The sequence below is a fragment of the Macaca fascicularis genome, chromosome 8, assembly GCF_037993035.2.
Source record: "Macaca fascicularis isolate 582-1 chromosome 8, T2T-MFA8v1.1".
Taxonomy (NCBI): Eukaryota; Metazoa; Chordata; class Mammalia; order Primates; family Cercopithecidae; genus Macaca; species Macaca fascicularis.
In genome coordinates this window covers 104,695,150-104,710,157 of record NC_088382.1, presented here as the reverse complement: position 1 = coordinate 104,710,157, position 15,008 = coordinate 104,695,150, and the positions used below count along the sequence as shown (strand labels likewise).

The 15,008-nt window shown below is 39.5% G+C and overlaps 1 protein-coding gene and 1 non-coding gene across 21 annotated transcripts in view; both read right to left on the bottom strand.

The window, feature by feature from the left end:
• Positions 1-15,008, bottom strand: part of NDUFAF6 (NADH:ubiquinone oxidoreductase complex assembly factor 6) — a 234,608-nt gene that overhangs the window by 71,336 nt on the left and 148,264 nt on the right. For 12 of the 20 annotated variants that reach the window (XR_012416544.1, XR_012416543.1, XR_012416542.1 and 9 more), the window contains 4 exons: positions 12,841-12,943; positions 11,386-11,519; positions 9,958-10,059; positions 6,257-6,313 (listed from right to left, as the gene is read on the bottom strand). Coding sequence is in view for 15 of the 20 variants with exons in the window: in XM_073999124.1 (XP_073855225.1) it covers positions 6,257-6,313; positions 9,958-10,059; positions 11,386-11,519; positions 12,841-12,943 (396 nt within the window). In the remaining 5 variants the exon portion in view is untranslated. Of the gene's footprint in view, positions 1-5,298; positions 5,444-6,256; positions 6,314-9,957; positions 10,060-11,385; positions 11,520-12,036; positions 12,075-12,313; positions 12,435-12,840; positions 12,944-15,008 lie in introns of those variants that run through there. The other 8 variants (XM_073999123.1, XM_045398521.3, XM_073999127.1 and 5 more) reach the window with 6 other exon arrangements.
• On the bottom strand, positions 450-552 carry LOC123575458 (U6 spliceosomal RNA). The gene has a single exon (XR_006700732.1). It is a non-coding gene; the product is annotated as a U6 spliceosomal RNA (small nuclear RNA).

Here is a 15,008-nt window from a genome sequence, read left to right as displayed (position 1 = left end):
GAGAATAAAAGAAAAAACTTTGAAAATATTTCAGTGCACTTTCTTTCACATGTTCTCTTGGTTTTGAAAATATTTTAGTGTACTTCCTTTCAGATGCTCTCTTTTTTTTTTGTAAAAAAAAAAAAAAGCTCATGCTATTTCATGTTCTATAACTTGCTTTTTTATCCCTTAATATACTGTGATCAACTTGCTATCTGTAAGAATGTTAATTTTAATAGCGTTATATTAATTATAAGGAATAGTTAACAAAATTAAGGTACAGACACACAATAGAATATTATATAGCCATTAAGCGTTAGATTTATAAATTTTTTAAATGATTCAAAAAATGCTCAACAAACAGTACACTAACATATGAAGTATAATTTCAACTATACACAAAAATTAATTTCCAAAAACCCCAGAATGACTAGCAGTTCTCTTTTGGTGTTAGAATTATAGGTAATTTCTTTTTAATGGAATGCTTCATGAATTTGCGTGTCATCCTTGCGCAGGGGCCATGCTAATCTTCTCTGTATCATTCCAAAGTTAGTATATGTGCTGCTGAAGCAAGCATGGGTGATTGCTATTTTCTCCTAATACTGTTTATATTGTCCAAATCTTTACTATGAAATGTATTGCTTTTAGGATTAGGAGAAAATTCCATTAGAATACAGAGGAAATGTGACCTCAAAATCAGACAGAACTCAAGTGGATATTTTTACATCAGGCTTTGGTTCAAAGGAAAGTCTGGCTAATGGTAAATAAACTGAGTAACAAATTGATTGTGAAACTCTCAAAGACACTACAAATTTCTGAATATGAATTCTTGAAACCTCATCTACGAAGAATACACCATACCTAGATTAGTCATGTTCAAAGAGTTTTAAACTGCAAATCCTTTCCTTGAACAAAATAACAGATGCCCCAAATATAAAACAAGTAAGAGGCCCTGTCCAAGCTGGAATGAGGGTGTATGACAGAAGCAGTTCCTCAGGAATTGCCATGTTGCCACTCTAGTCTCTCTTGGCACAGGATAGAAACTGAGCGCTGGGGCTGACCACGGTGGCTCACGCCTATAATCCCAGCACTGTGGGAGGCCAAGGCAGGTGGATCACCTAAAGTCAGGCATTCGAGACCAGCCTGGCCAACACAGTGAAACCCCTCCTCTACTGAAAATATAAAAATTAGCAGGGCATGGTGGTGCATGCCTGTAATCCCAGCTGCTCGGGAGGCTGAGGCAGGAGAATTGCTTGAACCCCAGAGGTAGAGGCTGCAGTGAGGAGAGATCATGCCATTGCACTCCAACCTGAGCAACAGAGCAAGACTCTGTCTCAAAATATCCCAAAAAAACAAAAAAACAGAAGCTGAGAGCTGGGCCCCACCCCCAGAGTTTCTGATTCAGCAGGTCAGTGGTGGAGCCCAAGATCTGCATTTCTAACAAGTTCCCCAGTGAGGTGGATATTGCTGGTCCAGGGACCACATTTTGGGAACCACTGGTCTATGACAGTGGTTTTTACCCCTGGCCGTACCTTACAATTAAAACTAAACGGGGCTGGGCACAGTGTTTTATGCCTGTAATCCCAATACTTTGAGAGGCCAAGGCTGGAGGATTGCTTGGGTTCAGAAGTTCAAGACCAGCCTGGACAACATAGTGAGATTTCATCTCTTCCAAAAGTAATTTTTAAAATTAGCTGGGTGTGTTGGTACACGCCTGTGCTCCTAACTATTTGGGAGGCTGAGGTGGGAGGATCACTTGAGCCTAAGAGTTTGAGACTGTAATGGGCCATGACTCCACCACTGCACTCCAACCTGGGCAACAGAGTGAGATTTTGTCTCAAAAAAAAAAAAAAAAAAAAAAAGGCCAGGCATGGTGGCTCACACCTGTAATCCCAGCACTTTGGGAGGCCAAGGCAGGCAGATCACTTGAGGCCAGGAGATCAAGACCAGCCTGGCCAACATGGCGAAACCTGTCTCTACTGAAAATACAAAAAAATCAGCCAGGCGTGGTGGTACACGTCTGTAATCCCAGCTACTCGGGAGACTGAGGCCTGAGAATCACTTGAACCTGGGAGGCAGAGGCTGCAGTAAGCCAAGATCATAACCAGTGCACTCTAGCCTGGGCAATGGAGTGCGAATCTGCCTCCAAAAAGAAAGAAAAGTAAAAAGGGAAGTTTTTAAAAAGTATCAATGCCTGGGTCCACCAATTTAATTGGTCTGGGGCGGGGCAGCCAAGCATTGTTTAGGTCTTTTTAAAGCTCTCCAAGTGATTATAAGGGGCATACAGGGTTGAGAACAACCTTTTTCTACAAAAGTTAATGAAACAAAGTCCTTAACCTTTATGAAGCTTACTTAGTATGTTAAACAGCTGATGGTATATCCATCAACCACTAAACAGGGTGATACAGAATAATGTGTTGACGTACACAAAATACACATATGATTATATGTATATGAAAGGTTCAGAAAGATGAACAGACATTCTCCCCAGATAGGGTGGAATTGTGTGAACTCTAATTTCTTCTTTTGTATCTCTTACACTTTGAAAATTTAAAATATTAATGTACTACTTTTATAATTAGCAAGGTCAATTAAGAAACAAAATGATTTCAAACACACAGACCTGAAAACTAAGATAGAGGATGTGAAGGGATCGAAATTAATCTCTAAGTATATTTTAGAGGGAAAAGGTAGATATGTTTGGTATTACAGAAAATGTGTAAGTTTACAATTTTCAAATATTACATATCTTTGAACCTTGGTTTCTATCTATAAAATGAAGTAACCATATTTTTGCTAGGAAGACTAGGAATAATGATGGAATGACCTAACCCAGGGCCTGTCTCATAAAAGGTTCTAAGTAACTGGTAGCAATTATCACTTCTCTATGGAGATTTAGAACAACAGTTCCCAAACCTGTCTATGCATCAGAATCACCTAGGGAACTTTTTTGTTGTTGTTGTTACACTTTAAGTTCTAGGGTACATGTGCACAACGTGCAGGTTTTTTACATATGTATACTTGTGCCATGTTGGTGTGTTGCACCCATCAACTCATCAGCACCCATCAACTCGTCATTTACATCAGGTATAACTCCCAGTGCAACCCCTCCTCCCTCCTCTCTCCCCATAATAGGCCCCGGTGTGTGATGTTCCCCTTCCCAAGTCCAAGTGATCTCATTGTTCAATTCCCACCTATGAGTGAGAACATGTGGTGTTTGGTTTTCTGTTCTTGCGATAGTTTGCTGAGAAGGATGGTTTCCAGCTGCATTTATGTCCCTACAAAGGACACAAACTCATCCTTTTTTATGGCTGCATAGTATTCCATGGTGTACATGTGCCACATTTTCTTAATCCAGTCTGTCATTGATGGACATTTGGGTTGATTCCAAGTCTTTGCTATTGTGAATAGTGCCGCAATAAACATACGTGTGCATTTGTCTTTATAACAGCATGATTTATAATCCTTTGGGTATATACTCAGTAATGGGATGGCTGGGTCATACGGTATTTCTAGTTCTAGATCCTTGAGGAATCGCCATACTGTTTTCCACAATGGTTGAACTAGTTTACAATCCCACCAACAGCGTAAAAGTGTTCCTATTTCTCCACATCCTCTCCAGCACCTGTTGTTTCCTGACTTTTTAATGATTGCCATTCTAACTGGCGTGAGATGGTATCTCATTGTGGTTTTGATTTGCATTTCTCTGATGGCCAGTGATGACAAGCAGTTTTTCATGTGTCTATTGGCTACATGCATGTCTTCTTTTGAGAAATGTCTGTTCATATCCTTTGCCCACTTTTTGATGGGGTTGTTTGTTTTTTTCCTGTAAATTTGTTTGAGTTCTTTGTAGGTTCTGGATATTAGCCCTTTGTCAGATGAGTAGATTGCAAAAATTTTCTCCCATTCTGTAGGTTGCCTATTCACTCTGATGGTAGTTTCTTTTGCTGTGAAGAAGTTCTTTAGTTTAACTAGATCCCATTTGTCAATTTTGGCTTTTGTTGCCGTTGCTTTTGGTGTTTTAGACATGAAGTCCTTGCCCATGCCTATATCCTGAATGGTATTACCTAGGTTTTCTTCTAGGGTTTTTATGGTATTAGGGCTAACATTTAAGTCTCTAATCCATCTTGAATTAATTTTTGTATAAGGAGTAAGGAAAGGATCCAGTTTCAGCTTTCTACTTATGGCTAGCCAATTATCCCGGCACCATTTATTAAATATGGAATCCTTTCCCCATTTCTTGTTTTTCTCAGGTTTGTCAAAGATCAGATGGCTGTAGATGTGTGGTATTATTTCTGAGGGCTCTGTTCTGTTCCATTGGTCTATATCTCTGTTTTGGTACCAGTACCATGCTGTTTTGGTTACTGTAGCCTTGTAGTATAGTTTAAAGTCAGGTAGCGTGATGCCTCCAGCTTTGTTCTTTTGACTTAGGATTGTCTTGGCAATGCAGGCTCTTTTTTGGTTCCATATGAACTTTAAAGCAGTTTTTTCCAATTCTGTGAAGAAAGTCATTGGTAGCTTGATGGGGATGGCGCTGAATCTATAAATTACCTTGGGCAGTATGGCCATTTTCACGATATTGATTCTTGCTATCCATGAGCATGGCATGTTCTTCCATTTGTTTGTGTCCTCTTTTATTTCACTGAGCAGTGGTTTGTAGTTCTCCTTGAAGAGGTCCTTTACATCCCTTGTAAGTTGGATTCCTAGGTGTTTTATTCTCTTTGAAGCAATTGTGAATGGAAGTTCATTCATGATTTGGCTCTCTGTTTGTCTGTTACTGGTGTATAAGAATGCTTGTGATTTTGAGACCCTGAAGGAAGCACTAAACATGGAAAGGCGCCGGGCGCGGTGGCTCAAGCCTGTAATCCCAGCACTTTGGGAGGCCAAGACGGGTGGATCACGAGGTCAGGAGATCAAGACTATCCTGGCTAACACGGTGAAACTCCGTCTCTACTAATAAATACAAAAAACTAGCCGGGCGAGGTGGCAGGCGCCTGTAGTCCCAGCTACTTGGGAGGCTGAGGCAGGAGAATGGTGTGAACCTGGGAGGCGGAGCTTGCAGTGAGCTGAGATCCGGCCACTGCACTCCAGCCTGGGTGACAGAGCGAGACTCCGTCTCAAAAAAACAAAACAAAACAAAACAAAAAAAAACAAAAAAAAAAACCATGGAAAGGAACAACCAGTACCAGCCATTGCAAAAACATGCCAAAATGTAAAGACCATCGATGCTAGGAAGAAACTGCATCAACTAACGAGCAAAATAACCAGCTAATATCACAATGACAGGATCAAATTCATACATAACAATATTTACCTTAAATGTAAATGGACTAAATGGTCCAATTAAAAGACAAAGACTGGCAAATTGGATAAAGAGTCAAGACCCATCAGTTTGCTGTATTCAGGAGACCCATCTCACATGCAGAGACACACATAGGCTCAAAATAAACGGATGGAGGAAGATCTACCAAGCAAATGGAGAACAAAAAAAAGCAGGGGTTGCAATCCTAGTCTCTGATAAAACAGACTTTAAACCATCAAAGATCAAAAGAGACAAAGAAGGCCATTACATAATGGTAAAGGGATCAATTCAACAGGAAGAGCTAACTATCCTAATATATATATGCACCCAATACAGGAGCACCCAGATTCATAAAGCAAGTCCTTAGAGACTTACAAAGGAACTTCTTAAAATCACAGATTCTCCTAGGAACTGGCTTCCTCCTCAATCCCAAAAGTCTTACTTAGTAAGAAGACTCCAGGAATCTATATTTTTAAAAAGTTTTCCAGGTTACCCCACTGCAACCAGCTCCGCAGTGGGCTATGAACCACTGTTCTGGAACCACTGCTACCATATAGTCAGGTCACAATGGAGAAAAAAATGAACAGAAGAGTAAGTAATACTTATATAGCTATAAGCAGCCTAACAATCCTACAAGGTAGTTTCTCCTATTATTCCCATTTCACCTAAGAGTAAACTGAGGAATGTGGTTATTAAGGAACTTAAGGTCTCATTGCTAGTAAGGGGCAAAACAGATTCAAGCCAATGCAATCTGGCTGCAAAGTCAGTGCTAAAAACTCAGCTCACGTGCCTCTGAGAAATACAGAAATGACCCTCAGCAAAAGCATCAATAACTAATGAAAGCCACCATGAGGGAGGGAAATAAAAACAAAGGCTCCAAACTAAAGAAGTGCATTGGGAACTTTATAAAATATAAAAACAGATCATACACATCTGCTTCATTAATTATACAGCCTTCTCTGTTAATCTACTTACCGTCTGAAGAAAAGCAGGAAATGCTTTCACAGGAACACTTTTGTGAAAGGACCTAGCCTAAAAAGGAAGAGGAAAGGAAGCTGGTCAAAATTAAGCAAATAAACACTCTCGCTCTGAAAGCAACACCAGCAGTTTAACAATATTGATAGGGCCTCTCTAAAATGCAAGAAAACAGCTCATCTCCTGTAGATTAAGATTAGTTTCCTAAGCCTAAAGGACTCAGAAAAAAGTAACTATTGTAGTAAAAATTCCATCCTTTCTTAGTTCTAGCATCCTTCTTAGCTTTAGCATCTTCCAGCTATCTTACAATATCTCATAATAACTTTGACTCCCCAGCTCTGTGGTAAGTGGGAAATGAAGAAATACTTGCATTACCAAGTCCTGTGCACCCCTAGCTTAGACTGACTTTATCTCCTGTTTAAATGAGTAAGATCCTCCTAGGTGATCTCCCTGTGTTCCCTGACCTTTAATTCGTTCCACACAGCCAGACAAATTAATGTCCTTACATCATCATTTCATTTTTACCTTCTTTAATTCCCTGATAGGTCGTTTCAACAATTCATCCAGGAATTCAAAGGCCTCCACATCTTGACTCTAACCTCGTCCATCTAACCTAACTCCCTATCACTCTGGGCTACGAACACCTGGTCACTCAGGCTGATGCCCATCATCCTGTATTCGCCAAGCCCACTCTTGTCTCCATGTCTTCATTTATATTTTCCCTAACACCAGGAAGAGCCCTCTACTTCCTGACTCACTTCTTAACCCATTACACTCCAGTTTGACCCCCAGCCATTCTCTAAAATTACTCGATGATCATCCATGATTTACTAATCACCATATCTATCTTTTCTCTTTAATCTCTCTGCAGCATATAAAACTCTGATATTCCCCTTTCTTAAATCTTCTCCCTTGATTTTCAAGACACTGGCTCTCAGTTCTATTTCTCTGAACATTCTTTCCTTCCTCTTCTTCCTAATAAATGGCCTTTCTCCTTCACCTTGTAAACAGAGGTAGGCCTCGGGGTTCTGTCCCTGGTCCTCTGTACATTCTTTTTCAGCAACACCATCCAAACTTGGAGCTTTAATTATAAGCCTTTTATGTGGATGACTCTCAAATATATCATCTTTAGTCCTGACTTCCTTTAAAAGTCACAGTCCTGCATTCTTCAATAGCCCATCTCTCTCTAATCCCCTCAAATTCAATTATGTCCAGCAGCTAGTCCAAAGTCTAATGATCCACACCAAACATAGCATTAGTTTCTGCTGTCATTGTAGCTTTTGAATGGCACCATCAAAGTGCCATACTTGAATTCTTCATGCAACCTTCAACTTTCCCTCTATCTGATCTTGCCACAATCCAATTAGTTATCAAGCCTAGTTGATTCTACTTGTTACGTGTGGGCACATATGTATACATATATATATAAATGTACATACACATACATAAACATCTACTGTCTCTAAATCATACTCTTTCTCTCTCTCCTAAGTCTCCTAACTGATCACCCAACTTCTAAACTCTCTTGTGTCAAACACTGCTAGCAGGGTTTCCTACTCCGCAACACTAATATCACTGCTTTATTTGATGATGATGATGAAAACTAACATATTTCATGTACAATATGCCGAACTACGTTATAAACTCTTCATATATGTTAACTCATTTATCCAAATAACCCTTTAAGCTGGGTGCTAAAATGATCCTCTACTACAGATGAGGAAACTGAAGCACAAAGAGGTTAAGATTACATGATTAGTAAATGGCAGAATTAGGATTTAAAGTCAGGCTTCTGGTTCCAGAGTTTGCACTCTCATCCACAATACTCTAATGTCTCTCAAAAGCCTCTACAACTCCATAATCTTTCTTCAATCCGCCATTCCAAACCTATCTTCCAGGACCACATTTCACATAACCTATACACCAGTGGTGTTCAAACCTGGCTGTTTAATTAGAAATTTAGAAATTTTAATTCCTGGCCCCATCCCAGATTTACTACCCCAATCTCCAGGGAGTGATGCCTGGGAATCGGTATTTCTCAGGTGCCTTATGTGTCCATTGACTGGGACTGCTCAGGTTCCACACAAAGCTTTCCTGCCTTTCATGATTCTGCAGTGTGCTCAGATCTTACCCAAAACTCTGCTAGTTAGTCCTAAGTAATTTCTCATCTAAAGTTCCATGTATTTTATCTATACCTCTGTCAGGGCTGAGAACTGTCTTAGATATTCATGAAATCATGAAATTAAAAAGAAGCTGAAGATAGTCTTTGCCCTCAAAGAGCTTACAATCTGATTACTTACATATTTAATAGTTCACAAATATTTACTGAGTGCTCATAATGTACCAGGTACTTTAGATGCTGAAGAATATACAATAGAATCAAACAAAGTCACTTACATTCCAATGAAGTGGGAGGCAATAAGCAAACTTTTAATGTCAGGTAGTGAAAAGCGCTAAGCCAGGTAAGGAGACTGAGGGTGATGGAAAAGGAAGATGTTATTTTAGGTAAGACGGCCAGGGAAGACTTTTCTGATAGGGTGACATTTGAGCACTAACTGGAGTGGAGGTGGGGTACAGGGGAAGAAGCAGGAAAAACAGCAAGTGCAAAAGCCCTGTGGTATGCAGGTACGTGTCCAACTCTAGAATCTACTGAAGCCTAAGAAAAAAAAAAAAAAGGTTCACAAGAAGTACTAGGAAAAATTAGCATTATGGGAGCTAAGGAAATAGAAAGTTTCCACCAAGTCTTCAAGAGCCACTGAAATCAAGAAACACTTCAAGGAGAACCAGAAAGGAACAACACCATGGAGATGAATGACAGACAATTTCAAGAAAGAGGAGCACAGTCAACAGTGTCAAATTCCAAACAAAAGTCCTGGAAAAGTTTGAGAGATGAAGAACTAACTCTTAGGGAACAACTAAAGTGACAGGCAGGAGAAATCAGGAACCAGTCCAGGAGCCAAGTCCGAGAATCAATGGAAGAAAAGTCAGAAAGTGACACAGAGAAAAAGAAGTCTATGGTGTCAAAAAAAAGAAGAAAAGTTCACAAAAACAAATTGTAAGTGACCACTGAATTTGGCAATAAGGAGAGTTGCCAAACTTGCGATTGTTTATTAGAATGGGCAGGATAGGAACCAAATCACAGCATGATGGGCACTGCCAAGGTGGAAAGGGCCTGAGGTAACAGTGAATGCGGACCACTTCCTTCCAACAGTTCACCTAGGAGAGAAAAATACCAACAGAAGGATCTACAGGCTGCCTGTAAATTCAGAAGGCAGCAGCAACAAACCAGAAGATAAAAGAGGCCACCTATCAGAGAAGCAAACTGAAAACACCAGCTGGGAGTGGCTGAGGGTGCAGCCCCTGGGAGCGGGAGGAGAGGCTTTGGCCTTGGGAGGCAGAAAGACACCTTGTCTTCCAAGAGAGAAGTGGATGGAGCACAGAGGAGCCCACATGAGAAAGCTCGGGCTTGATTTACTCAGTAAAGAACGCATTCATATGCTGTGAGGTGGGGGAAGGGACTTTTTTAAGTGAGAAAAGTTTACAACAGACTCTGAGATAAATCTACTGGGAAACCAATGAAAACTGGAATAAAGACGGCCAAGTTAGGAATACCATAACCATGTTCTAAGAATAGCCACATCTAGATATGATTATTCCCTAAATGATTTGGCAAACAAAGAAAAAAAAAAAAGCCGACTTACATGCTTTAGGTGCAAATGTGCCTGACTGGCAATGTCATATATTACATCTCTCACGTTTTTATCTCGGTTCCTCCGTAGAAAGTCCTCTTGTGAAACACCATGCTGTGTGGGGAAATATACATTATATTAGGAATCTAAAAGCACTTCCTTCCAACAGTTCACCTAGGAAAGAAAAATTAAATTGACAATTAAAACTAACTTAGCACAAGAGAACACATGACAGAACAGTACGTACAGTTTAATGCCTATTTTGTCTTTAAAAATGTGTGTGTGCACGTGCGTGTGTGTGCATGTGTGGAGAGAGAGAAAAAAACAAGAATGAGAGAGTGACACTTGGAACATGCAACAAGATTTTTTGTTTTTTGAGACAGGGTCTTAATCTGTCACCCAGGCTGGAGTGCAGTGGTACAATCATGGCTCATTATAGCCTCAACCTCCCAGGCTCAAGGGATTCTCCCACCTTAGCCACCTGAATAGCTGGGACTACAGGTGTGCACCAACACATCCAGCTAATTTTTGTATTTTTGGTAGAGATGGGGTTTCCCTATATTGCCCAGGCTGGTCTCAACCTCCTGGACTCAAGCGAGTCTCCCAAAGTGCTGGGATTACAGGCATCAGTCACTGCGCCTGGCCACAACAAGATGTTAATTAACAAGTTGTAGGTAAAACGAAAATATACAAGCAAGAAAACAAACATACAAAAAGTTTGAAAGAACAGATAATAATGAATCTCATATAGAAAACAAAGTTCTCGCCAGGTGCAGTGGCTCATGCCTGTAATCCCAGCACTTTGGGAGACCGAGGCGGGCGAATCACAAGGTCAGAAGATCAAGACCATCCTGGCTAACACGGTGAAACCCCGTCCCCACTAAAAATGCAAAAAATTAGCTGGGTGTGGTAGCATGTGCCTGTAGTCCCAGCTACTTGAGCGGCTGAGGCAGAAGAATCACTTGAACCCAGGAGGCGGAGGTTGCAGTGAGCTGAGATCACGCCACTGAACTCCAGCCTGGGTGACAGAGCAAGACCCTGTTTCAAAAAAAAAAAAAAAAAGAAAGAAAACAAAGGTCTCATAAACAGATATTTAAAATGGATTACTTACTCCAATAAAATTAAATAAGGAACAGGCTAAGGTGAACACTAGGAATAATTACTGCAGTTGCTTGGAAGGGAGGAAGGCATCAACATGAAGCTATACCAAAAGAGGTTCTCTAGACCTTCCTACTCAAAGCTCCTCTAGAGACCTAAAATGCCTGATGGACACAATTCTGACTTGATAACTCTGGGATAAAAAGAGGAAGAGCATTTTTAGTAAGCAATAAGCATTTCTTTCAAAGCAATTACTTGAATAGACTAAGCAAAAAAGCAAAAGATAACTTCCTTCCCCATATTCCTGAGGTAAATATTCAAAGGTACAAATTACAACCTTACCAGCATACAGATATCCATGGGAAGGAACACCTTTCTTCTGCTCCCATGATATGGTGTTGCTCTCAAGCAAGTGACAATGCCTTGCGCTTTTCCAATATGACTTGCAGCATGATCTGCATGAACGTCCTTTATACCTACGATTTCAGAAATTATACAGGGCTGCTCTATTCTAAGTGCATAATAAATCAATAGAAATAGCACAGAGAAATCAGCTAAACATGTAAAAACAGACATATATCCTATGTTTTATATCTGAAAAAAACAGGATTTATGAGTGAAAAACTGGGCACAAAAACAAGTTGACCATTTACCACTAGCAGATATCTAAATCTCAATCTCAACTTTTAAACGAGAGTTTTCCTCAGACTACAGCACACTAAGAACACATTTAGAATTTTAATCAGCTATCATGGAAAAACTTTACAAGTCTTCCATTTCTTCTCCTCTGTGCAATTTCCATATGACCTCATTTTAAGAATATGCTTAACAAACATTCTGCTCTTTGCTCCCTCCTTTCATTGTGACGGTAAACATGTCACCAGAGCTGTGGGCCAGAACAGGCCTGGGAGATGCAATGGGGACTTGTATTATTCTTTTAGGGAGGTATAAAGATATGTATTACCTTCTTCAAATGAGATGGTATTGTCCTTGGCCCAAATAATTTCCTCATTTCAATAAGACCTCACTAACTGGCAACAAAGTCAGAGGAGAAATCCTACCATCAAAATTTTGTTTTTAAAAAAGCAGAGAAAGAAAAATCTCAAAAACTTTTATAAATGCAGTTTTAGGCCGGGCACGGTGGCTCATGCCTGTAATCCCAGCACTTTGGGAGGCTGAGGCAGGCAGATCATGAGGTCAAGAGATCGATACCATTCTGGCCTTGTCTATACTAAAAGTACAAAATTTAGCTGGGTGTGGTGGCACGCACCTGTAGTCCCAGCTACTCGGGAGGCTGATGCAGGAGAATCACTTGAATCTGGGAGGCGGAAGTTGCAGTGAGCCGAGATTACGCCACTGCACTCCAGCCTGGGGATAGAGCGAGACTACGTCTCAAAATAAAATAAAATAAAGTGTGTTTTACTTCTTCTACTTTTCTTTTTCCATGGATAAGTATTATTAACAGGAAAGGAAGAATCAGGTTATAGGCCTTCCAAACTGTAGGAGATGCTATAGTAAAAAAGTAAAGCCACCTGCAATTACCAGAGTATTAATTTCAACATTCCCATGAGGAAAGTAGCTGTGTGAGAGCCTGAGTCTTGGATTACTCTGCATTACAAAGAAAGAGATATAAATTCCTCTTCTTGCTAACAACCACCACCACAAAAACTGTTCCTTTACAGATAGTACAAAGGAAGACTTCAGTGCTAAACTGGTCAGACTGCCAAATTATGAAAACGTGAAATCTCAAAGGTATTTTACTGGAAAAAAGAAGTATGAAACAGAAAAACAACTTACCCAATATTTCCAGTGTTAAGTAAAGAAGAGAGCTCTGTGTGTTTTCAGCATAATTTTCCAATTCCTTGATATTACGATATGCTTTATCATCTAGATTTTTTTCCTACATCAAATAAAATGCAAATAAAGTCTGTTGAACTGTATTTTATAAAGAAAAGGTGCTTTTTTTTGCCCCAAAGAACTGAATAATAATGAATAAAAATATTTAGTATATGTTATTTAGTACACAATAAGATAAAACACTACAATATTAAAGTTCTACATATTCAATACTTTCAAATCCACCACCTCAAAATAAGACATCAGGAATAATATCAATGTACAAATCACCATGGACATGGCATTGTTTTTTAATTTCATCTGAAGCCCAAGTTATCAAAATAAACTGACTTTACTGAGCTCTTATGTAAGCACTTTAGACATTATCTTCTTAACCCGAACAATCCCCGCACCAAGAGATAAGGAATTCATACTTTCCCCATTTTACAAATGAAGAAACTGAGGCATGGATCCAAGGACACACAGTTAATAAATAAATAAATGGTGGGGACAGGAACCCACATATGTGACTCGTGAATCTACACAGTCAATGAGGAAAAGGTACCTAGAAAAAGAAAACAGAAACCAGTGCCTACCCCATCCCCCAAAAAGAAACCATGCTCAATAAAATAACAGGGTTGATCCCTAAATACACTATATTCAAGAAACAGAAAAATGAGAATCTAATAGCAAGAACACTTAGCCACTTTTATAATAATACATTTACGAAGATTATTATTAGGGCAAAATATTATCCCCTATTTCACCCTCTTTAAAATCAGAAGAAACTAACACCAGCATCAAATGCCACATGCAGGGTTTTAAAAAAAAGAGGCCGGGCGGGGTGGCTCATGCCTGTAATCCCAGTACTTTGGGAGGCCAAGGTGGGCAGATCACCTGAGGTCAGGAGTTCAAGACCAGCCTGGCCAACATGGTAAAACCCTGTCTCTACCAAAAATACAAAAGAAGTCAGCTGGGCATTGTGGCGGGTGCCTGTAATCCCAGCTACTCGGGAAGCTGAGGCAGGAGAATCTCTTGAACCTGGGAGGCAGAGGTTGCAGGGAGCCGAGATCATGCCATTGCACTCCAGCCTGGGCAACAAGAGTGAGACTCCATCTCCAAAAAAAAAAAAAAGAAAGAAAGAAAGAAAGGAAAAAGAAAAGAAAATGACACCAGCAATGATTCCAGAAAAAAAAAAAAATGCATCCTTTATGGTTTGTTAAATTCAGACATAACTAACATACCATAAAATTTATCCCTTCAAATAATACAATTCAGTGGTTTTTAGTATGTACACAAAGTTGTGCGGCTATCACTATTATCTAATTCCAGAATATTTTAATGACCCCCAAAAGAAAACTTGCATCCATTAAGCAGACACTTCCCATTTCCCCCTCCCCTCAGCCCTGGCAAACCACTAATCTACTTTTTGTCTTCATGGATTTGTCTATTCTGGGCACTTCATAAAAATGGAATTGTATAATATGTAGCTTTTTGTGCCTGGCTTCTTTTAATTAGCATAATGTTTTCTTCATCTACTGGTACTTCATTTTTTTTAGTTGAATAAATTATTAATAATATTCTATTGTATGGATATACAATATTTTGTTTAACAACTAATTAACAGACTATGAGTTCTTTCTACTTTTGGGCTATCATGAATAATGTTGCCACAAACATTCATATACAAGTTCTGGGTGGATGTATGTTTTCATTTCTCTTGGGTATAAATCTAGGGATAGAATTTCTGGCTCTATGGTAACTCCTATGTTCAACTCTTTGAAGAAAAAGTAGGCAAACTATTTTTCCAAAGCAGCTGCACCATTTCACATTCCCGCCAGCAATGTATGAAAGGTTTTAACATCTCCCTGTTTTCACCAATATTTGTTAACGTGCATCTTTTTTTATCACAGCCATCCCAACAGCTGTGAAGTGATGTTTCTTTGTTTTAATAAGCATTTCTCTAATGAAAAGATGTGAAACACTTTTTCAGAAGCTTATTGGTCATTTGTATACCTTATTTGCAGAAATGTCTACTCCAAGTCTTTCCCCATTTTTAAATTGAGATTTTTTTATTGTTGAGTTGTAAGTTTCTTGCATATTTTAGATCATTGTCCCTTATCAGATAT